Consider the following 24173-nt stretch of genomic DNA (forward strand, 5'->3'; position numbering starts at 1 on the left):
CCACTCGTAGGGAAGAGCACAACTTTTTCAATCGGGAACTTGTGTACCTTGTTCCAGTTTGGAGGCTTAAGCAAGGTCGTTTCTTTTCATACAGAAATGACCTGGTCAGGTTGTTGAACCTGCAGCTTACCGTTTTCTTTTCAAAATGGTTTATTTCAATGTCGTAATGTTCTTTGGTTTTGACCTACCTATTCAGAACAGTATGGGGGGGAGGGGGGGGGGGGGGGGTCGGTGGGCTCACGATTGTGCTGTGTGATTTGTTAGTAATTCAGTCATCCCGATTGACCCATGCATCTTGTCATACTTAGAGAAAACACGTTGAGCTCTGTTCTTGGAACAGATAAATATAGAACTGCTATTGTGAATATTCTTGCGGTGACGTACTTGATCTAGAAAGCTAACAATTCTTTCATTTGCTTTTAGGGTTTGAAAGTATTCTAGAAGGCCTGTTTGGACCTGGATTATTAAAAGATCTCAGTTTGTTTAAAGGTATTCAATCTCTCTGTTTGTATCTTGTTCTGCATTTCTAATGAAAGAAGCAGCCCCAGCTCTGCCTCTAGAAAATGTGTGTTACCGTGGTGATTTGTGCTTTTTCTTCCCCCCCCTCCCCCAGGCAGTGCTCACAGTTAGTTTCATATTGGCTAAAATTACTAATGAGTGTGCGTTCATCTTGATGTGGCTGGGAGTGCATTTGGCAGGGCTCGGGAAAACAGATTTGTTGTGCTCGGATAAAATGTGTACGGTTTGGTGATCTGGGGATGCACAAAAATGGCCGAAACGAAGCCTGCCTCTGCAGAATGCAGGCAAGAATGTTGTGAAACAGGTACTTCGTTCGGCATTTCTCTTTTGGGCTCCAGTTGTGCCATGGTTTATGAATATGAAGTAATTTGCTATTCCTCTGATTTACAGACTGTGAGCCTGAAGGTGTTTCTGATTGGTCTTTTGATGAAAATTGTCTTTTCTGCTGCCTGAGAAGAGAAAAAGTGAAGGTAACAATGCAGATGTGTGAAGCTAGTAGGTGTAGGGGAGGGACAAAGGGAGGGAGTTTGATGCTCCTAGTTAACTGAACATAGAAATTCTGCAACCTCCTGCCTCTTTTCCCTCCTTCAGAAAAAGGCTTTCTGAATTAAAATAATGCAAGTTAATGAGCAGACTTGCCTCTTCTCTGCAACTTTGTCTTTGTAGTATGTGATGCAGATGATTTTTTTTTTTCCCTGTTAATGGTATTTTCTTTGTGGTGGTTTTTTTGTTTGGCTTGGGTTTTTTTGAATTCTTCACAGGAGAGCTTGTTGGGATCATGAAACCCTTCCCAAGGGAGCCAGGCTGTGGCTTGTGCATGTTTAGTGCAGTCAGATACAGGGCTTATCTTTAGTATGGAAATGTGGTCCATTTTAACAACCTAGAGTCTTGTTCTGTATCTTGGAATCTCTTTCCCCGCAGGCCATATCCCTTTATTAAAGGGCTCATATGTGTGGTAGATTTTGTACTCTGCTTGTTTATAACCAAGTCAGAGCCTTAAAACATGGGCAATTCAGCTTTGCCAACATAATAAACTTGCAGTTTGTTTTCTTAATGAGATTATAGCTGTATGTGAAACAAAGGCTACCGTGCTATGTGTGCTTGTTGGCCAGCCCATGTGTTGAAATAATGATTGTTCTGTGGCATGGGAAGGAAGTCTCATCTCTCTTGGCAAAACATCATTGCTGGAACTCATAACTACTACTTCTTCCTGCACAATGTAAAACAATGCATGGAGTGGATCTTTATCAGCTTCAGAAAGCAAAAGCAGTCTTTCGTCTGCAGCAGCTGCCATGTATAGCTGCATGGCTTGTTCATAAAGGAAGTACTTTGTTGACATTGTCACTGCTTTGGTGCCAGTTTTGGCTTAGTTTTGTACTACAGTTTTAGTCAAGGTGTGAGGAGGATGGCTAGGAGTGCTTCCATTTAGAACAGATCTAAGCCATACTTCCATTGAGACTGACAGCAGGTAAGCTGTATGTGTGCTTGTGCTGTAAGGAGTTCTGTCTTGTTTTGCTTATGTCACCTCATAAAAAGACAAAACTCCATGTTTAGCACAGTTCTAGTTAAGCCACTGAACTGATCTGGAAATGTGGTGATGTAGTCAGGGTCTGGTCATATCCCAGAGGAATCCAACAGTGTATGAGCAGATCTTCAAACAGACAGTGTACTTCTCAACTGTCCTCATAGGTCCAAAATAACTAAAACAAAGGTCCTGAAAATTGGTAGTTGTTAAGACAAAAACTAAGAACATGAATGTCCACTGCATAGTGTGTTGGGTAGCATGCAGTGCTTGTCTTGTCCTTTTCTAGCTTCTAAACAACCTTTAGTCAGAAGCTGAGACACCACTATTTATATTTTCATGTACTTTGTTAGGCTTTTCTTTCTAGTTTTCACATAGTAAAGTGTAGCCTGTGATGGTGATGTGCTCCTTATGCTAGTGGCATGTTAAGGTTCCTCACATGGTTTCTCATTGTACTCCAGTGGCTTTTCAATAGGCCAAAGGAAAGATGCAGACATGGTCACTTCTGACGTGTTTCATGGTGTTTCAGCATCAGGGACCTAAGGAGATTTTAGGATTGTGTACAGAATGTAGCAGGGGCATGCAGCATCACTAGGCAAGGACACTCGGTGAAGGGCAAGAAGGTTCTAAGTTCTGAGCAGATGGAGATAAATGTGAGTTAAGAAAGGCTGTGGGAGCCTCAGTCAACCACTGTGGGCTTGTGTAGAATAACTTCTAGAAAAAGAAATCAAAGCAATTTCTGTCACTTTACATTTTGGTAGCCAAAAGTAGAGGTTTAAACCATTTTTTTTCTCACAGCTGACTGAAAAACAGGGACAGCAAATAGAGCTTTGTGCACAAGCTTATTTGCTGTACGGCCAGGGATCACTGGCTGGGGGAGTGGGGAAGGAGGGTGAACCAGTCCATTCAAATCGGATTTGTGACTTCTCTGTTAATCCCAGTGATTCTCCTCATGCTTGGCATGGGGCTTCTTTGGAGTATGTAGGATTTTTAATTAGGTTTGTGGGCTGTTGTTGTTTGGTTGATTTTTGGTTTTTTTTCTCCCTGGCTTCAGCTTTTATATTCGTTCTGTCGGGTTAGGGGGTTTTGAATGTTTTGTATGTTGTGTGGTTTTTGTTGAGAAGGAAGAATATGGCTCCCTCTAGACCTAGTGAGCTCTTGTCAGCTGAGAGATGATGGGGAATTGTTTGCTTTCTTCTGTGGCTACACCAAATTTCTGTGCTGCTGGCCGTTGCTGGCATTATTAGCTTGCAATACAGATTTAAATATGAACCTCATAGTATGGATTTAACAACACTGTTATTTGAACTGAAACACCAGAAACTTAATTGTCACAAAAAAGTTTGTAATGTCATTTGATGGTTAGCCAAATGACAGGCAGTCCCCAACTGATGGACTCAACTAAGTTAGAAATGGTGTTGGTTTATTTGAAATCTCTTCCATTCCACATCTGTACTGATATCTTTAACTCTTCTTGTTAGGGAACTGCAGGCTGAATCTTCTGTAATTGTAAGACCTGTGTGTTCCTGCGCACAAAGAGGCAGCAGTTGTGCTTTCCATGCAACATCCTCTATTTTGCCTTTTATATTATTATTGCTCATGTGCATCCTCTTACTGTTTTAGGAAAAGAACTGGAGTGGAACTATTTGGGTTTGTGCTTGTACAGTGCTGAGTTACAGAATTAAGAGGTGTGTAATTGATGTTGTAGCTGGGAGCAAGCCAGGTATTACAACAGTGTGTGGCTGTGGCTGGCCTTTTTTCCAGGGAGTACATCTCAACCAATGCCCCCTTTTGTGTTACTGGAATAATTAATCAGTGTACTTGATTTTCATCTTTGAGTAACACAAAGGTACTTGGTCTGACAAATTCAATTAAAACCTTCAGTGTTTCTTCCCCCCCCCGCCCCCCTGTTTTTCACTGCCATTTAAGAACTACCTAAAACTTACCAGACCAGTAGTTGTGCTTAAGGAGAATTGAGTTCTGGACTGCAGGATAAGATTTGGAGATCGATCTTAGTTTATTGGCAGAGCTGTTTAAGGTGGGGGGTGGGGAACTTCCACTTACTCTCCCACCCATTTCAGCACCGTTGGTTCTTGCTTTTACAAGCAATTGGATTCAATTACATGAATTCTCCAAAGGATGGCGAACCATCTGCTGAAGTATTTTGAAAAGATTAATTTATTTGTAGCTGTACTTCTTCTTGCAAATACTGAGCAAATGTATGGATTTTTTTGGCAGTCAAAATACAAGACAGGTTTTGATAGAAAAATGGATGTAAGCATCTTCATTTGAAAGGGATAATAAAATGCAGACAAAGTAGGGAGCTGAAATCTTCCCAAACTTCTTATTTGCTCAAATCCAAAGGGTTATCAGTAATAATGTAAAGCTTTTTAGCAACTGAACTTTGTCTCTTTCATCATATGATGCAGAATATACAACTGTTCCAGTACGCTATGATCAGAGAAGTAATTAGTTACCTGAGAAGCTGCTACCAAATTATTAACATGAGTACATGTGTGGAGAAGTGCCTGGGTACAGGAAAGACAAAGGGAAAAAAGACTGTTAACAGCTCTGGCTGCATACTTGTAGTGAGAGGAAGCAGGCTGACCAAACCCAGTGAATTCTCATTTGATAATCTGTAAATGTGGTAATTCTCAGTTCCTTGTAGGTTTTATCCTTTATAGGGAAAATGTAGGCTAGCACAGTTTGCAGAGAGGTTGAGTTTTTTGTTTGTGAAGCTTTTCCTTCTAAAAGCTTGTGGTACTCATCGGTACAGATGAATTGAATTTTAAGTGTACTTATCTCTTTTCAATTATGGTTCTTAATTTTTTTTTTCAGTATGACTTGTTAAATAAACTGATACAGCTGTCATTACAGAAGAAATCTGTGGCTCCTTGTAGAATATTTGTGTCAAATGGTGCAGTCTGTTGGCTGTCATTTGCTCATAGCTGCAGCTCAAGCCAAAAAAAGGTGCAGATAGGTGAGGTCACAAGAAAGTATCAATAGTGAGAGGAGAAACTGTAAAAAGAGTCTGTAAAGGGAATTCAGTTGAGTACATTCATTTGGAAAAGAAAATGCCATTATCTGGAGCGACATAAAACAATTCATGTGTATAAAGAAAAAGGAGGGTGGGGACATGACAGACGCACAACTAATCTCGTTAGTTGGTGAGAGCAGAACAAGACGGATAATGCTGCTAAGCACATTAACTATTTTATAGATATATTTAAGCTACAAAAATAGCAAGAGAGAAAATGACTTCTAGGAGCACATTCTGGAGTCTCGCGCTGTTGATGGCAGAAGGTTGAGCCTGGTCTTCAAAGCGCAGCCTTCGGTATAAGGACCTCTAATGATGGCTTCAGTTGTGAAGAAGTGTGAGAGAGCACAGCCTGGGAAGGAGGCATTTTAAAATTCAGAGTTACTTGGGTGTGATTTAGGTATTTTGGAAAGGTTTTGGGTAATTGCTTTACACAAACATCTAAAAGGTAATACGTCATTATTTGATTATGCTTAGCCATAATAGTAGCCTCTGAATCTGGAGTCCTTTCTCTGTGGAGGAATCTAAACAATAAGAAGTAAACCGTGTTTAGTACCTGAATAATTCCGGAGTGAAGCTGCCACTATCATTTAAAGTGTTAACTTGTAGAATAATTGAAGATGGCAAAGGAAATACCTGAAAATTAGTTGAAGTTACAGAACTCTTATGGTTGTGTGGTTGTTGGTTTTTTTTTTTTTGATGGCTTTAGAAGATGTTTAAACCAGGTACAGAGATCCTAAGTGCACTGGAAGATGCTTTAAAACATTTTTAATGGCTTTCATCACTTAAAACTCAAGCATTTAGAGTGTCAATTTTGCACTGGCTGGTTTTAAAATAATTTGATGTGGAGGCTAAAACCTGAAGAGGCTGCTTGTGATAATCTCCAGCTGTGTTCAGTAGTAATGTGGGGTTACAGTTTTGCTTTTGCATAAATGGCAGTGTCAACATATTGCACTAACACTGATGATTATTTTTTTCCCTCTCTCTCTGCTATAGATAAGTGATTTTCAGTAGCTGTGGATCAGCCAAGTTAAATTTGTTTGGAATGTGATAAATCTGACATTAATCATCTTAATAAGGAAATAATACTGTTTCTTACTTCAGAAGTATGTCTGTTCAGTGGCGAGAGATGTCTTACAACTAATTAAACTATCTGCATTTCTAGGTGATGCCAAGCTGGCAACAGCTGTAGATGCTTTAAAGGACATGCTCAGAATTGAAAGTGAGCCTCATAAACTTGAGAAATGGGCCAGACAAACTTGTTTTCTCAAGTGACAAGTTACAGGTGTTTGAAAAGTGATAGCGCAGTAAAAATAGTGAACTATTTTGGGGGCTATATTAGGAGAGGCAATTTGTCTTAACACCTGGAGAGGAAAACTTAGATGCTGGTGAAGCCTCAGCTGGGTGTAGCATTCTAAGAGAGATGTAAACAAACTGAATAGCACTGAAATAAAAGCAACAGGAACAACTTGGTTTCGAATGTATAAGGAAAGAAGACAGTCTGCAAAAAGAAAAGAAAAAGACTTGTCTACAAAAGAACCCCAGCAGATTATTCTCCTTTGCACTGGCTAGGAGTTAAAAACCCTGTACTGTCTTAAGAAAAATGAAGTGTTGGAGAAGGCAACCTAGGGAGGCTGAAACATTCCTTTCTTACTGTTTCTGGTCTTGCTGAGGGGTGGGATGGGAGGCTGGACTGCACCCTAAGGTCCATGGGTTGGCCAGTCAGGTGTGAGCGGTCTGTGGGAAGCCTGCCTCTGTTTCCTCCACAAAGATGGACAGGAATGATCTTGACTATTCTAGCTTGTGGGTGCTTCCTGCTCTCTCTGCTTGTGGCCTGTGGCTTAAAGATGAAGCTGCCATTGTAATATCTCTATAAAATAGCCTGCATCATAGCTTTCTCTTCATGTCAGCAGTTTAGCATTTAGAATTGCTGTATCAACGTTCCCTACAATGAGGGTCTCAATGAGCATCCAGCACTAGTGCTGACAAGGCTGGGCTGTCCAGGATTATGTGGTCTCTCAAGGTCATGGATTGACCTTGCATTTTGAGAACCTGAGCCATGCATTTCTAAGGTTCTTTGACTTTATTCTGTATATCCTAGCATACAAAAAGAGCTTTAGCCCTTTAGGAGCATGTGCAAACCTCTCCAGGTATCTTTTCCCAAAGCTAATATTATTCAATATAGTGGTACTGTGTGCTCACTGATGAGATTCCAGGGGTGCTCTGGGCCATGGTTCCCACCTGAAGAGAAGCACAAAGAGAATAGAGCCAATGCTGTGTTATAAATAGTATGTAAAAGTAACTGGTTGGTGTTTGTAACCAATAATGATGCTATCTAAATATTGGTAGAATTTTCTTCTTACTGCATGATGGTACTGAAGACTTCAAAAGATTCAGAACTGCAGAGTGAGAGGTTAAGACAGAAGATGGTGGATCCAAATAATGGTTATAAGAAGTCTTGCCAGTATATTTTTGCTGTACTGCAAATGCCAGAAAACAGCTGAAGCACAATGTTAAATCTGACTCTCATATGTAACTGTTTATCTGCATTTTCATAGATAGAATCATAGAATCAATAAGGTTGGAAAAGACCTCAGAGGTCATCAAGTTCAACCTGTCACCCAACACCTCGTGATGGCTTCAAGTGCCACATCCAATACCCTGTTGTTCTGGTGCTGGTTGCCTGGGAGAAGAGACCAACCCCCACCTGGCTACAACCTCCCTTCAGGTAGTTGTAGACAGCAATAAGGTCTCCTATGAGCCTCCTCCAGGCTAAACCACACCAGCTCTCTCAGCCTCCCCTCATAGGGCTTGTGCTTGAGACCACTCACCAGCCTCGTTGCCCTCCTCTGGACATGTTCAAGAGTCTTGATGTCCTTCTTGAACTGAGGGGCCCAGAACTGGACCCAGTACTCAAGGTGTAGCCTAACCAGTGCTGAGCACAGGGGCAGAATGACTTCCCTGCTCCTGCTGGCCACATTCTCTGATGCAGGCTAGGATGCCATTGGCGGCCTTGGCCACCTGGGCACACTGCCTTTATATCTTTTCATGAACATCATACAAAAATCATCCATGTACAGAAATGCATGCTCCATAGTTTGAGGAGTAAGAACTCAGTGCTGCCATTGCCTTGCTCTCCCCCTCCTGAATGCAGATCAAATGATCCTTTATTCAGCTGTTCACCATTGTAAGCCACTTACAATTTTTTTGTTCTGACTGATCCCTTTTGCTTCATTCCTTCTCTGCATAGAAATTGTGCAGCTTTAGTTAGCCTAGGTAGATTAAATTGTACTCTTTATACATTACCTTTCTATGAGTAATGTAAAGTACACTTGTTTAGAGCGAGGCATGCTGCCACTGAGCTCGGTTTCCACCGAGTTGCTAGGCTAGTACTTACTATGCATTATCTTAGTTGCACAAAGTACTAGGAAGATTTGAAGTGCACTGCGTCGGGCAAGGGTTATTTTTATTTTAGGCTTCTTCCAGAGCTGTAAAGTCTGTCAAAGGGCAGAGTTTCAGATCAGATTGAAGAGGTAATGTTTCCTTCAATTCTGAATTCTCCCTTTGTCCTTTAAATCAAAAGAAGCGTGGCCAGCAGGTCGAGAGAAGTGATTCTGCTGCTCTGCTCCGGTGAGACCCTGCCTGGAGTAATATGTCAAGCTCTGGGGCCACTGACACAAGAGAGACAGGGACCTGCTGGAGTGGGTCCAGAGAAGGGCCTCAAAAATTATCAGAGTGCTGGAGCACCTCTCCTGTGAAGACAGGCTGTGAAAGAATTGGGGCTGTTCAGCCTGGGGAGGAGAAGGTTCTGGGGAGATCTTATGGTGGCTTTCCAGTGCCTGAAGGGGACAGGAAAGCTGGAGAGACACTATTTGTGAAGGCATGTGGTGATAGGACAAGGGGCAATGGTTTTAAACTGGAACAGGGTAAGATTTAGGTTGGACATAAGGAAGAAGTTTATTGCAATGAGAGTGGTAAAATACTGGAACAGTTGCCTAGGGATGTGGTTGAGGTCCCATCCCTGGAGACATTCAAGGTCAGACTTGATGTGGTCCTGGGCATCCTGATCTACTTGTAGGTGTCCCTGCTCACTGTAGGAGGGGTTGGACAAGATAATCTTTGAGGGTCCCTTCCAACCTGATGCAATCTGTGAATCTGTAAATTAAAAAGAAAGGTTTTTTTTTTGCAGTGGTTTGTGGGACTTTCACTAGAGCATGCTGATGAACTCAAATGGATCTTGCGTAGCCAAATCTCTGTGCACCAGTTTGTGCTGTTTCCTTTTAAAGTGAAGCTTAATAGTTTGTAAATGTTGAGATATTCCAGCAATTGTTCTGAAACATCTGTGTGCCTAGATTACCTCTGTTATTAGTTAATTTGCAGAAATGTCTACTTTTAACACAAACTGATAGTCTGAGTTTACAGGTGTCCTGATAATGCCTAACAGATAATGAAGCTTGGCTCAGAATGGCTGTCAGTAGCACAGGCACATCTTGCACTGAACTTGTCTGACGCAGAAACACAGCTTCAAAAAGAGAATGCAAATATATTCTGAGAAGGCTCACTTGAAGAGTAACTCCTTGGAAAATACTGGGATTTTTCACCATGAATATTTTAGCTGTGAAAGCCTGTTCAGATACCTCACATGTTTTGAATATAAGCAATAGTACAACTGCATTTTCAGTGTGCTCACAAAATGCCAGTGAACTGTGGGAGCGCTACAGCTGGTTATTGGTACAAGTCTACCCGGCATGCAGGTGAATGCTTTTGTTACAGTTAACCTGTTGGTTTGAATTTATATTCTTTAAGACTGTCTCAAAACCACTTATCTTTCCTATGACAGCCACCAGGTTTGAGAGCAAGCTTGGAGTCTCTCCATCAGTCACTCTGTGGGGTCTTTATTTCCAGCCTCACAGCAGATATGTTATTTTACTCACCTGCCACCTCTGTCATTGCGTGCTCCTCATCTTTGGGTTCTGCATAAAATACTGCTTTGTCTCTGTACCCTGTAGGAGATGGCATCTCCCTTTACTTTTGATGGGGAACTTTTGGAAGCTGTTCAATTACAAATTTGAATGGGAGGGCCCATGTTGTTCAGGCCAGAGTCCACAGTGTTTCGTGTGATTACCCTTTGCACGTAGTTCATGTGACTGCCGTGTTCGTTAATTTACTAGGGGCTGGTTATGTAACCTTGTTTCATTACATTTCTTGTCTTTGAAACAATGCAAACTTAAGAATGACTTCTTTTCACTTACTGTGAATAGTGCTGCCAGTCCTTAAATTGCCAGTTCTTTCCTTCCCTTCTAGTCTCATGAGGATACGAACCTGAAATCAACTTGTATAACAGCAGCTTAAAAACCAGCTGCAGCTTAGGTATTATGGTAACTGATACTTTGTAAAGGTTAACAAAACAAAACACTCCCTAAACCCAAAGAGTGTTGTGTATGTGTTCCTGCAGTAGGTAAATACAGGTTACTTCAATAGAGTTTAAAATGAAAATGGAGGAAGAGGGCTAGGAAAGAGATTGTTCTCCTAAGGAGGAACAAGATATTAAAGTGAAGGAAATGAGAAATGTGGTGTGTGTCTGGGGGGGGGGGGAAGGGCACCCAAGCATTTAGATTTCTCTTTTTTTTTTTTTTTTAAACCACTGTCTTCCAGCTTCTTTAGTTGTGCTCAAAACGAGTAATTATCCTGCTTTGGCGGGGGGGGTGGACTAGATGATCTCTAGAGGTCCCTTCCAACCCCTAGCATTCTGTGATTCTGTAATTGATCCTGGCTTCTCACACCATTCAGTTACCTGAGTTGAAACACTTGTTTGGAAATATGCTTGAGATAACTCAGTTGTTTCCAGTTGTAAGAGACAGAACAAAGTTTAATTCATTGTGGGTGTTGTAAACGGCTAACTTGTTTTGTTCACTTAAAAGTAGCTATTACTGAGCTTGGTTTTTGGTCAGTGCTGGTTATTTGTTGCACAGTTGCATGAATGCTGTGTAAATTAAGGAAAGCCTTTGGTGTTTTTGCATTCAGTTATTGCTTTGAACTAAAAGTAATAGTCAAAGAACAAGTGCTAGATGTGAAATCTGCATTCAAATGTTGCCAAGGATCTAAATCTTCTTCCCAGTAGTCTCTTACTTCCCATAATACTATGAAATCTTACAGCTTTCCACTGCACTTACAAAAAAAAAGCCAGGACAAAATAAAATGTCCTGGAGCAGTCAAAAATGCAGTTGTGATTTCAGTAGCTCCAACTCTGTGCTGAATCAAGTAGAATATTTAATGCCTAAGGAACTTGTATTCATTTTGGAGTCAGGAAGATCTTACAAATATTAAATATCTTTGCAGGAGCACTTAGTCAGTCTGGATGAGCCAGCCTCGGAAGCTGGACAAGAAGCTCTGCTTAGACAAGAGCAAGCCAAAATCATTCGTTTTGAAAGGCAAGCGGAAGAATTCCTCAATGCAGTCTTTTACAGAAAAGGTTGGTTTGAAGGGGGGGGGGATGTGAAATGCTGTATCTCACTGGTCACGTTGCATGCCATGCAGGTATCCAAGATCTGACGTTCAAGTTGTCATTTTGTGCTCAGTATTTTTCAGTTGTCTTCTCTAGTAGTAGTAAAAAAAAAATTGACTCTCAAATAATGTAGCAATAAAACAGTGGGGGCCTGGAATGGAGGAAGTGTGTAACACATTTAAAACAAATCTCTCCATGAGAACACTGGATTTTTTTTTTATCATTTTGAGGGTTTGGGGTTTTTTTGCACTCTTGGGAGGAATGAATAAGATCTTACCCAGCAATGAAACCCATGTTTAGGTGAGCAGGCTGTTTGGAAGGAGGGACACGTGGCAGTGGGGTTTTCTTTGGGTTTTTTTTTTTTTTGGTTTGCTGTTGTTGGTTGATTGGTTTGGGGTTTGTTTGGGTTTAAATTTTAATGGGGTCTGCACTAACGCAGTTTTTCTTAAGGGCCAGTAGTCTTCTCATTGAGGTCTGTATCCATTACCCACCCCAGCAATCCACAGCATAAAATACTGTTGGAATGGTGCTTAAGGGGAAATAGAGAGCATTCAATGCACAGTCAGCAAAAGATCTGTAATATCAGTACTGCAGGATACACAGAACAATAATAGTAGATCCAAATTCTCTGCATCTCTTCTCTGCTCTTAGGAAGGCACAAAACTAATTTAGTTGTTTTCTGCCAATCTGAGAAACAGGAATCCAGAGGCTGCTTCCAAATGCGTCCTGAATGAAAGTACATTGTACTTATCAGCCTAACCCATGTGTTCAGAAAATCTGCCAAATCAGTAATTCCAACCTGTCTGCTGGGGTCAGAGTGAGGCTTCTGTTTAACAAATTAGAAATTGCTGGAGCTGGTCCTCAGCCCTTTCTCCTGCTGACCAAAATATTTGAAGGTGTTTTAAGCAGATAAGAGTTATCTTAGCCTTTCTTTTATAACTTGAATAAATACAAACTGTGCATTAGGATGTCTTGCATCAGGTATAAAAGCCTTCAGGATGGTAGGAAGGATAGCTATTGCCTTACTACTGATAGTTCAGATAATACTTTAGTTCCAAGTCTTCCTTTTCAGTGCTTTGGGGGTTTTTATTTTATTTTGGGGGTTAAGGTTTCCTTTTGCTTTTTAAAAAAATTTATCTTACCTCTCTTTAAATCCAGAAGGGGTTTAAGAAAAGAAAAATCTAGAGAAAATACTTTTTTGCCCACATTGCTTGCCAGGTGAGAGGAAAAAGAAAATGAAGCTCCATCACTTCCCAGTCGCTTATTAAGGACGTCATCCTTTTAACATTGTGCTTAAATTGTTATGTATTACTTGTGTGCATATCTTATTAGAAATGCATACTGCCCTAAGTGCTGAAAATCTATTGGCAGACATTGCAGTGTGCTAATGAGGGGTTTAACACTTTGTCCATGGTCAGATACACAGAATGAAGATGATTAAATTACTTCACACGTCTAAGCATCTTTGAGAACTTTTTTTAGTACGTTCCCTGGCTTTCCTTCCTCTGGCAGAAGCTACACTTGGTGCAAGAGTAATAAGGGAGGGGACGAAGCCTGGCAGGAAGTCAGTTCTGAATCCTTAATGCATCATTGTCAAGCTTGGTTGTATTTAGATTGCTTGAAAGATTATTGTAACTCATGCCACTGCCGTAAGATCCCCAGGCACTGGGGATAGAAAGAACGGTAGAACTCTGATGCTGCACAGAGATGGTTGGCCCTCCTGGTTTCATGCCAGTGATTTGTTTGTTCTTTTCTTTCCATCCTCACTGCCAGTAACATTTGAGACTGGTGTTTTGTAGCCCAAGCAGATCAGAGGAAGTACAGATGTTCTGTGACAGATGCCTGTTGCATGTCAAGGATGTGCACTCATGCACTTAATACAGGTAATTAGCAGGATCAGCAAACTTTCTGAACTGGTTTACTGCCTAGGAATCTTAGCACTTTCTCTGTTTTGTGCCCATGGCATTTCTGTCAAGGATTCATACTTGGCAGCAAAAGCAGAGTGATAGTACCTAGTTGTCCATTACTTGTACCTTGTGGCAGGATAGGACCTTCATTTTGAAGGTTCAATTAAACCATACCTTTCTTGTTTGATACTGCTCTTCTGAGGTTCCTTCCTGAATTTGGAAACGTATTCAGCTCTGACCATTACTGAATTGTACATATAAGCATGGGTGCATAGTAAAGGCACGATTCTAAAGGTGCCATAAAGCCCTGCATTCCTGCCAGCCCCACTTGTATATGATACAAACGTGTGCCAAATAATTGGCATCAGTCTGATCATGCTATCAGTTTGAGTCCTTCTGGGCTTTCCTAGAGTCTTTCACACATCCTTCAGCAGGTTTGTACTAGAGAGTGTAAAAAATGGAAGACATTTTACCATAGCAGGAAAAAATTCTCTGTGTTGCTCCAGGCTTGTGTCTTTGTGGACCATTTGGAAGAATACAAATGTACCTAAATTGCAAGTTTGTCTAATTTCTTGGTGAGTTCTTAAGATTCCAGTGACTAGTTCTTGGCAGCAATTAAATATCCCATAGGTTTTGCAAGGAAGTTATCTCTTTACATAAATGTCTCACAAGTTTCTAGTCACTGTACCCCTGTAAGTATACATGTTTTGACTCTATAAGGTCTTTTATTTAAGAAGCTGTACTTAACAGCAAGGAATTTGGCCTTCATTAAGTATTTAAAGCTGGGTATGATTTTTTTATCAGAAAACAGAGTAGCTACTTACTGCTGCTCTAATTTGTGGGCAGCTTACATGGTCAAACCTTCGTGTCAGTCACCCTTTACTCTCAAGCTGGTTTGTCGGATTGATGCATTTTTGTCAAAAACTAGTGGTAAAAGGCAAATCTAATGCTGAGATGCCCCACAAAAGATTTTGTTAGTGCTTCTAATAGTTCAGACTCAATAGATTACCTTTCAACCTGGGCAATTTTTTCAAAAGCAGAAGTAAACCCTTTAAAAGCAGTTCTCAAAATGGAACAGTAGCTTGCTCTGCTACTGCACAATTTTCTCTGAATGTTTCTTCAGAAATGGAAAACTAAACCTTTTGAGCCATTGCTGGAGTATTTGTGGATTTGTTGTTTTGTGGGCTTGGTTGGTCTGTTTTGTTTTATGGCTTGGTTGCTTTGGTTTTAATTTTGTTTTCCTCTTATTTTAAACTTGATTTGACCAGAGAATACAAGTAGTGTTTCAGGTGAAGTGGCAGGACTTGGCTTCTGTGGTTTAGGAACTACAGTTTTGCTTTGACATCACAAATTGCTCATCTGAAATGGTGGTATTTTATTTTGCCAGTATATTTTTGGGCTGTCCCTATCCCCAAATACCTTTGTATTTATATACTATTTTATGTAAATAAGTTGGAAGGTCTACCTGTTCCACTTCACATTTCTCACTAAGAGATTGATCAGCTCTTTTAGAAAGTAGCATTACTTTTCATGTGACCCATGTTGGGGGCTTTTTATCTGTGAAAGCTTTTTGGGTAATATCTGGCGCTGCATTGATCACAGTGATAGAAAGGTTAAAAGGAATGCATAGAATGGAATGGAAGACACTTGAACGTTTGATCTTCTTGTGGGTTATTTTGAAGAATCAGAGGGCTTTATTTCCCATTAAATTTGTAGGGGACTGCTGCACCTCTATTCCCCCTCCCCTCCTGTAGCTGCAGGTAAGTTATTCTGTTCTTCCACTGAATAACCTGTTTAATTCAATGATCTTTGTGATTTGGTACTTTTCTTCATGAGTCTAGCTCTCCTTTCCATTTCCATACCTCTTAAAGGTCTGGTCAAACCTCTGTATTTGAAAACAAAAGAGGAGATTGCATATTTCTCTTAGGAAACTGTTATTTTGGGAAGGTTGTAGCATAATCAGCAATGATTCTTGTTCAAGTATTCTAAGACTAAAGTACGTTTTCTACAGAAACTACTTTATCTTTGGGTCTCTTTTTTTTTTTCTTTTCTTTTTTTTTTTTCCCTAGATTTTTCTTTTTAAATGAACAATGACTTAATATGAAAGCTGTTTTACTTAAAGTGCTTCCTTAAAAGAAAAAAATCTCTAATATTTGCAGACAGTCCTAGGGTCTCTGACCCCAATATTCCCCTAGTGGCCCGTGAGATCATGCAGCGAATGATCCGACAGTTTGCTGCTGAATATACCTCAAAAAATAGCTCTACTCAGGACTCCAGCCAGCCCAATAGCACAAAGAACCAAAGCCTGCTGAAAGCATCTCTGGTCGCCTCCTCTCCCACGGCTGCAACTGCTCAGAACCCTGTGCTCAGCAAACTTCTCATGGCTGACCAAGACTCACCTCTGGACCTTACTGTCAGAAAGTCTCAGTCAGAACCTAGTGAACAAGGTAGGACTCTTACCAGTGTCTTGCATCCTGTGGCAATCCATTGATGGCATTCTTGTTGCAAAAGCAGACGATTAGAGGTTTGCACTTTGACATAAAATGTACAGTGGAGAAGTGGTAGATGTTTTGACACGAAATAACGACCAGCTAGATGTGGCTGGCAGAGAAGAGAGCTTTGGAAAGAATTTAGACCCATAGCTATGAGAGACTTTTTCTGAAGAAGGGCAAGGAGAAGGGATGTGCTCCAGACTCTGGGGGCAAGTGTACTGTTCCTGCTGGGAGCTACAAGAAGCAGTCTGCCAAAACAGGATGTGTACACTTGCTGTAAGATAAGTTCACTGTGATAAGACAACTTTCCACCTGGTCATGAAAACTATAATGTTGTCTCCTTTCTGGAGGTCAGTACACAGTCTGACTGAAGGAGTGATTTATTTTCTTTCTGGTCATAGTATGCAAGTACTGACTTTTAAAAGTCTGTGAGAGCTTGCTTTGTGAAGGCTGTAAAAATTACACCCAGGAACCCTACAAAACTTCCAGGTTGGTGCATTTGGAAGAAATGTTTCTTTACCTTAAAAATAGACTTGTTCTGTGGAGCACAGATTGAATGACTTGTAACAGTGTTGCAGAGCTTGTTTTAATTTGAAAACCTTTCTTTCCATCAGAGATGGTTTTTTAACAAGCAAGTTCTGTGAGTGATTATAGCATGTGAACGTTGTGGTTGGTTTGTTGTTTTTTCCCCCCTCAAACTGTTGAATAGAGGTTAGCATAAGTGTATCCTACTCATAGGATTAAAATTAGCCTCTTCACCCTCCTTTAGAAATGTGTTAGTGTCTGAAATAAAATTATTCTATCAAATAAAGTAGGCTGTCCAGCCTCAAGTGGAAGAGGTGCCTTCAGGAAAAAAAAACAACCCAGCATCAAAACGACCACCCTTGTGCTAGCTGATACAGAATTGTAGATGTTCCTTCGTTCTTTGGCCTTATGTTTATGAAGGCTTCTGTAAAAAGGCTCGTTTTGTGTTTCCAACAATGTGCAGCTGGGACGTGTGGACACTTACTGCACTCCCAGCACTTAACTGAAATTTGCTGTCACCCTTCAGTTACAAAACTGCAGTGAGAGGTGGTGTGGTGTCTTTCTTCTAGCTGATAGGTATTTGTTGCTAGTTGGATTTAATTTTATGTATTTCACAAGGGCGTGTTTCTAAATGGTAAAATGTTCTCATTGTGAAGCTTTTCAGTGGAAAAAAGAGACACACACCTGGGTTTGCTTCTGCTTTGTTGTTTTCTTTTAATTAGACAATTGTATGGTGAAGACTAAAGCATGTTCATGAGCTGTTCTTTAGCTGCCATGTGAGGAAAAAGCTGTAAGATAATTTATGTTTGTAACACTTGCTATGGAATTAGAGCATGTGCATATTACACGATGCAGTAATCTGTTTGCTGGTGTAATTTTTTTCCCCCCAATTTACATTTAATGTAATTGGGAAGAGGTTTTGCCAAAGTTATTAATTTGAAGTTTAACAGACTGCCATTAAAAAAAAACCTGCTAGTGATGCATATTGTTATATTTCCGCTCTAGTGGGTTGAGGGAAACCCAGCTAGTTGCAGCCTCCGTGGGGTGTGAGGCTAGCCCTGCTTACCCTTGGAGACTTCTAGGTTGTAATGACCCTTCTGACAAAGGAAGCATTGGATGCAAGTGCCTTTTTGGCAGCAGCCTGTGCTGTTTAGTATTGCCCCTTGAAAAAGAGGTGCTACTTGATCTGCTTTCTCTGTATTGTGGCTGCATAAGTATTGTTCAGAAGGAAGATTGAATCCTCTGCTTCCTTAAGTTTAGGTTATGGTGTGTTCCCAAATGCAGTGGGTGGAACAGCTTTCTGTAAGTTAATTCTGGTTCACTGTTTATCATGTTTGTTTCTCCATATGTCAAATGAGAACTTTTGAGCAATCTGAAAGCCATCTTACATTGTTCTTGTGTTGGGTGGTATTTACTTGATTAGATGTAATGGGTGAGGAGCTCTGAAATGTCTCTGGCTTACCTTGCCAATAGGTTTAATTTATCTTTGCCTCATAAATTCCCCGTTTCAGAGCTTCCAGGAATTTCAGATGGCTGTGCTGCTTCTATGACAATGTTGCCCTTATTAAAATGACCAGAACTTCAAGTTTTTCAGTGCAGTAGGAGCAAGGCTTTTCTAGCAAAAAGCCCTTCCTTTTCTGTTGCCTAGAAATGCAGAGCTTACATAAGGGCTTGCAGAGGAGCATGGGTGACTGTAAGGAAGTGCCATTAGTGAGAATGGAAGAAGCGGTCTAGCAGGAAAAACAATTCGGTGTATTGAAGAGAGGGAGTAAAATGGCACAATAGAGAGGGGAAAGGCAGCAGCTTTACCAGTAGGGACCCACTGGAGACATGGAAATAAGGCTGAAACTAGCTGCCAGGTGAGGAGGAATCTCACATTTCTCTGTGTGTATTTATTTGAAAATGAGTTTCCAGTTTGAAATTTCCAATGAATTTTCCTACATGGGTATGGATTAAAAAAGGAAGAATGAAAATCAAATACTGACTTAAAGCCCCCCTTCAAGGGGGAAGAATATCTCAGGACTTTGAAGATTGTCTCATTTTGGGATCCCTGAGGGTTGGCTTTGCAATGGACTATATTATGTCCTGAACTGTCATTTATAGATAATATTTTACTCTCTAGCTCCTGTAGCAGATGAACTTTCAATTTTGACAATTCTTGGTGTGATTTCTGAGGACTATGTTGAAGTCACTTGTAAGCCCAATTACAAACAAATCCAAGCCTTAGTTTGTTTTAAAAAAAAAAAAGATGTGAAGTAAATGTCTTCAGCCCAGAAGACTTGTAGACTTGTTTTGTCAAGGGACAACATGGCTAGTCCAGCTCCTTCAAGCACTGAAGTCATTCTTTTGTCTCTACAGACGGTGTGCTTGATTTATCCACTAAGAAGAGTCCTTGTTCCGGCAGCACTTCTCTGAGTCATTCTCCAGGGTGCTCCAGTACTCCAGGAAATGGGTAAGAGAGAGCAACTTACTATGACCTTCTCAAACGGTGTTCCACTAAAAATGTGTGCTTACCTCCTGTTAATGTTAACTTAACTTCTGGTGTTAACCCTTTGGAGTAATGCGTTCTACAGCTTGTACCTTTTGGCAAATATCTTCACCCCACCTGCCAAATAAGAGTTACTGCAAGCAGGTTAAACGTACAGTTAAGATCTCTAATATCTGTTATTTTGACCAATTTACTACTTAGCCAGAGATCTTTCCATGATCTGCTTCTTGGGTTTAGTGGTAAGTGATGTCTGTGGAGGTGCGAGTTCAGTTAAACATAACTTAGATTTCATTTCACTTAGGGGAAAGTTAGCTAGCAGGCAAGCTTATTTTAGAGGTAGTAGTGATTTTTGGGTGATGAACCAAGCTGAATTAAATTTGAATAACTGCATGCTCTTTGTTGATATTTCCTATCATAAACCACAGCTTAAAAAAAGACAAGTGGCCGGGGGAGAGGGTCTGGCAGTTTAGAAAACTTCAAACATGGCTTTTTGGATTTGAAATTGTATTGTAGCACTGAACAAGTTTGGAGGGTTTATTTTTCTTCTTTTGTTTTGGTTTCTTTTGGTTTTGGTGGGGTGTTTGGGTGGGGTTTTTTGTTGTTTTAAATACGTGGTATACTCTCCTTGCCTTACTTAGTTCAAGGTGTGAAAGAATGTTGTAAACAAAAAAACCCCCACCATAATAAAATTCCTTTTAGATTTCATGTCTGTAAGAGTTACTGATTGCATACATTTAGAAACTCTTTGACTCTTAGTATGGAGTTAATTGTATTGCAGAGGCTGACTGGGAGTAAGAGAGCTTTTCAGTGTTGATGGGAGAATTTTATCTCGAAGCTACCGCAGAAGGCAATTTTTTAAGTGAAGTACAGAAACAGCATATTGTTCAAACTGTCATTTAATTACTGGATTTAGCTTTGTAGTAGCCTTTGAAAAACTCAGGAAATCTGAACTAACAATCTGCCACCACCACCAAGCCCATGTACTGCTAACAATTGATACAGCTTTTGGATTTCTCTTTGGAAAACATTTACTGTCTCAGATTTCTCCCTTCAAGGTTACCTTTTCGATTGAATATTTCTGTTAGTAAAATATCCAGTCCCCTTAAAACCCCTCAGTCTCAGTACATTTTCAAAGCTCGTCAGCATACACCTTCCCCAGCAGCACTTCTTTTTCAATTCTGAGCAGGTTTATTCCAGTTTTGTTTTCCTAGCACGGCAGCAGAAGCCATGGAGGCTGTGTATTGTTTGTTCCCTTGTTTGTGTATCAAGCGAAGGCCAAAGTCCAGCACCCAGGCGCGACAGGGCCAGAATCTGGCACTGTTCTGCTCAGGTCTGTGGGTCCACAGAGAATGCAGCATTGCTGGCACCTGTGGTTACTTGTACAGGTGTGTGGTACAGGAGGGTGACTACAGTCTCTTTAGCATCAATGAAATCATGTTCTAGGTAGCTGCCAGAATGACCTCTATTTAGCACAGAGTCACTGGTTTGCGTTCTGATGCAGATGCCTGTAGAAGGGGCAGAGTGTGCCCCATGCTTGAGAGTTTTCTCTGGAACAGCAAACTTCCAGTCATTTCTCTGCATTTTGATGGGAATCCTTGTTGACTCTTGTTACCCACTTCAACTGTGACCTTTTGCATCCTGGAGAGAAGCTAGAAGCATACGTATCAAGCACTGGATATGTTAGTTACCAGGTCCTTTCAGTGGATGTCTTTTCTCGAAAGACTTTTTAATCCCAGTGTGATGTTAAAAAGAATAATGCAGCTTTTCAGCAGTACGTATCCTATCCTTAACTAATGCTGACTTAGCAAGAGGTCTTTACACCAGTGTAGCGCCCCAGAGCATTAAACCAGAATGATTTACTAGTCTCTTAGCTCATCTGTATGTTGCACACGGAGAAGTTTGGAGGTGGATTTTGAAACTAGCGTGACTTAGTTACTACAAAGGGCTAAGCAAGCAAAGCATTAAAATACACTCGTTTCTCTGCAGTAGTTATACTTCGTGTCGTAGAAAGAATACTTGTGATGGAAGGAAAATGGTGAAAATACATACTGCTTTTTCTGCTGTTAACCCTTGATCTGGGTGACAGCTGGGGAGCTAAGATCTTTCTTTTTTTGTCGCTTGTTTCCTAGCCATGCTATATATCAAACGAGACTCAGGGGGCTGTGTATGTATTTAATAGATACACATCGAATTAGTTGCTCTAAGAGAGCAGCTTGCTAAGTCCAGCGTAATGCAGTGTTCTCCCTTGATCTGCAGTATCCACTCTTTCATCTTTGGTGCTGAATGGAAGTCGAGCAAACACCTCTGAGGCTTGCTAAGCGTTGTTGTCCTTCCTTTTTTTTTCCCGATTCATCAGCGCGATGTAAGCGAAGGCCATCCGAGGTTTCCACCTATGCGCGGATGCTGCGGGTGGCAGTCAGTCCTATTTGCATGTTGAACGTGTTGCACTTCGGCTTACTCTTTTATTACTGTGCTTGTTTAGTGGTAACGTCACACCAGTAACACAGTTGTGTGTAGACCTATGGCGATTGATCACCACTTGGTAATTGAGGTGCTATTTTCAGGCGCTTGCGCGAAGCCTTTTCTACTCCGAGAATTTGTGAACCCAACCAGAGACCGGCCAACAGGTTTCATTTTTTGGTTTGTTGTTTTGATTTTGTGTTTTGTTTTTTTTTTCCTTTGCCCAAAAAGCTTCTCCTTTTTGTTGTTGTTGTTTGTTTGTGTTTTGTTGTTTGTTTGTTTTTTTTTTTTAACGAAGAAGTTTTAAAAGTGACTGATGCTGAGACTTTTTTTAAAAAATAAAAATGAAATGATTAAAAAGATAAAAAATTAAGGTAAAAAACGAAATTTAGAGAAAAAAAATAAATAACACAAAGTGATGTTACCCAAGCAAGGCCTTCTAATAAAGGAGTGGCCCCCTCACCCATCCCTCCCTACCTGTGCAAGTCCTGCTCACATCAGTTTCCTTCCATCCAATTAGGCGACCTGGGAGACCCAGCCAGCACCATCCGGAGGGACTACAGAGTGGTGATGGGGGACCTCCAAGAAGCTTGCAGGATGGAACCAGGGAAGGTTATGGCCACTCCACATCTCTTAAAGTACCGCTGGCTCGATCACTCCAGATTAGTGAAGAACTGCTGAGCAGAAACCAGTTTTCTACGGTTGCCAGCCATGGGCCATCTGGACTACAGAATCATGGACAGCACTTAATATTATCCAGGGAGGCTTCTTGGGCAAAACCACACTACGAATTCAATTTCAGCCGCATGAAATTCAGGGGAAATGGTGCACTCAGCAACATCAGTGACCTTCCTTTTCTTACAGAAAACTCTGCCTTTCAAAAAATGGCACTTCAAACTAAACAGGATGGGAAAAAGGACGTGAGCCATTCGTCTCCTGTGGATTTAAAGATACCACAAGTTCGAGGCATGGACCTTTCATGGGAGTCCCGCACTGGTGACCAGTACAGCTATAGCTCTTTGGTAATGGGTTCACAAACGGAGAGCGCGCTTAGCAAAAAGTTAAGGGCTATCCTTCCAAAACAAAACAGGAGAAGTTTGCTGGATGCTGGACCAGATTCCTGGGGCTCAGATGCTGAGCAGTCTACCTCTGGACAGCCATATCCCACCTCAGATCAAGAGGGAGATCCTGGCTCCAAGCAACCTAGGAAGAAAAGAGGGAGATACAGACAGTATAACAGCGAGATACTGGAGGAAGCAATCTCTGTGGTTATGAGCGGGAAAATGAGTGTTTCCAAAGCTCAAAGTATTTATGGGATCCCCCACAGTACACTGGAATACAAAGTTAAAGAGAGGCTGGGCACTTTGAAAAACCCTCCAAAGAAAAAAATGAAATTGATGAGGTCGGAGGGGCAGGATGTTTCAGTAAAGATTGAATTAGATCCCCAGGGAGAAGCAGCACAAAGTGCGAATGAATTGAAAGATGAGTAGGGATGTTGTAGAGTGCCAATTACTTTGCAAACTGGGTGAGCACTACTGCATAGTTCAACCGCCACTGAGCACACCTGATTCTCCTGTTTACTGCAATGCTCTGTCCTTTGCAGTTCAGCATAACGCTTGTGGACACAGGTGAAAGGTGTGCTCTGAATGTCACATCTGTAAATTTTTCTAGCCTGGTATGGTGCAGTTTCCCTCCTTCACCTGCCCCCACCCCCACTTGTTTTTGTTATTTTTGCTTTGGCCTTTTGCATGTTTCTCTGTAATAGAGAGTTGAGTTACCTCACAAAGAATGCAGATCTGTGGAAGTGGACATCTTGTCGGTAGAGCCTGCCTGAACTTCTGGTGTTGGATTTTTCATGTCTGCCTTTATAGAGATAAGTCCACTTTGTTAAACTGATACTTCCCTAAAACCAGGCATTTTTCAAGTCAAAATCAGACTGTCATTCTTCAAAATGTTTCAGAAATCTTTTTCCCCCCTCGTTTTCTTTGATCCAGTTGATTGAAAGATGTAAGCTAAATCAAGTTGTTTAGAAATGGTACCTCTCTTGAACTCAGATTCGTTTATTAGATGGATAATCAATTGGGTTTAATTAGGCTCTCCACTACTTTCTTTCTGAATTAAGCATACCATTCATTGTCTGCTTAGTGCTCACCCAGAGGGGAGGGAAAACTTACATACACTACCTTCAGAATATGTCAGTTAATTACTTGTAACACTACCTTCGCTGTAATTTTGTTTGATATTTTTGAAGGGTGATATTTAGACTCACCTGCTTGAGGATGTAGCCTTATCTCACAAAAGACGAGCTTCTCACAGTCAGGAGCAGTCAGGGTACACTAAATGATGTATTAGGGTATGCCTCATTATAACAGAACTATGGTTCTTTGTGACCTTTATGCTTTTTACAGACTTGATCCTGAGTTTACTAAACTATGTGGTTCCAACAACTAGTTTAAATGACTCTAATCTGGGGGAAGGGGGATTTGTGTAACAAACTACTGTGATACTGAGAAAAAAAAAAAAAGGAAAAAAAAAAGAGAAAAAAGGAAAAAAAAAAAAAAAAAAAAAAAAGAGTTTAAAAGGAAAAAAAAATCCAGAAAATGGTGATCTCAAACGTTACAACCTCAGTAGTCTGCCCAAATATCCACGTTAGCGAAGGAGCTTGTTAATGTTCAGGGAAGATGTAAAACACTGGTAGCCTGATCTAACTCAGGCTCA

The 24173-nt window shown here is 40.8% G+C and overlaps 1 protein-coding gene across 7 annotated transcripts in view; it reads left to right on the forward strand.

Moving 5' to 3' along the window:
* The window catches only part of LCOR (ligand dependent nuclear receptor corepressor), a 95397-nt gene that overhangs the window by 32501 nt on the left and 38723 nt on the right, over positions 1-24173 (forward strand). For 4 of the 7 annotated variants that reach the window (XM_054163808.1, XM_054163810.1, XM_054163803.1 and 1 more), the window contains exons 2-6: positions 424-489; positions 910-989; positions 11418-11550; positions 15650-15937; positions 18866-18959. In XM_054163808.1, the coding sequence (XP_054019783.1) occupies positions 424-489; positions 910-989; positions 11418-11550; positions 15650-15937; positions 18866-18959 (661 nt within the window). Of the gene's footprint in view, positions 1-423; positions 490-909; positions 990-11417; positions 11551-15649; positions 15938-18865; positions 18960-21975; positions 23059-24173 lie in introns of those variants that run through there. The other 3 variants (XM_054163807.1, XM_054163805.1, XM_054163804.1) reach the window with 3 other exon arrangements.

This window comes from Dryobates pubescens, chromosome 8 (genome assembly GCF_014839835.1).
Source record: "Dryobates pubescens isolate bDryPub1 chromosome 8, bDryPub1.pri, whole genome shotgun sequence".
Lineage (NCBI taxonomy): Eukaryota > Metazoa > Chordata > Aves > Piciformes > Picidae > Dryobates > Dryobates pubescens.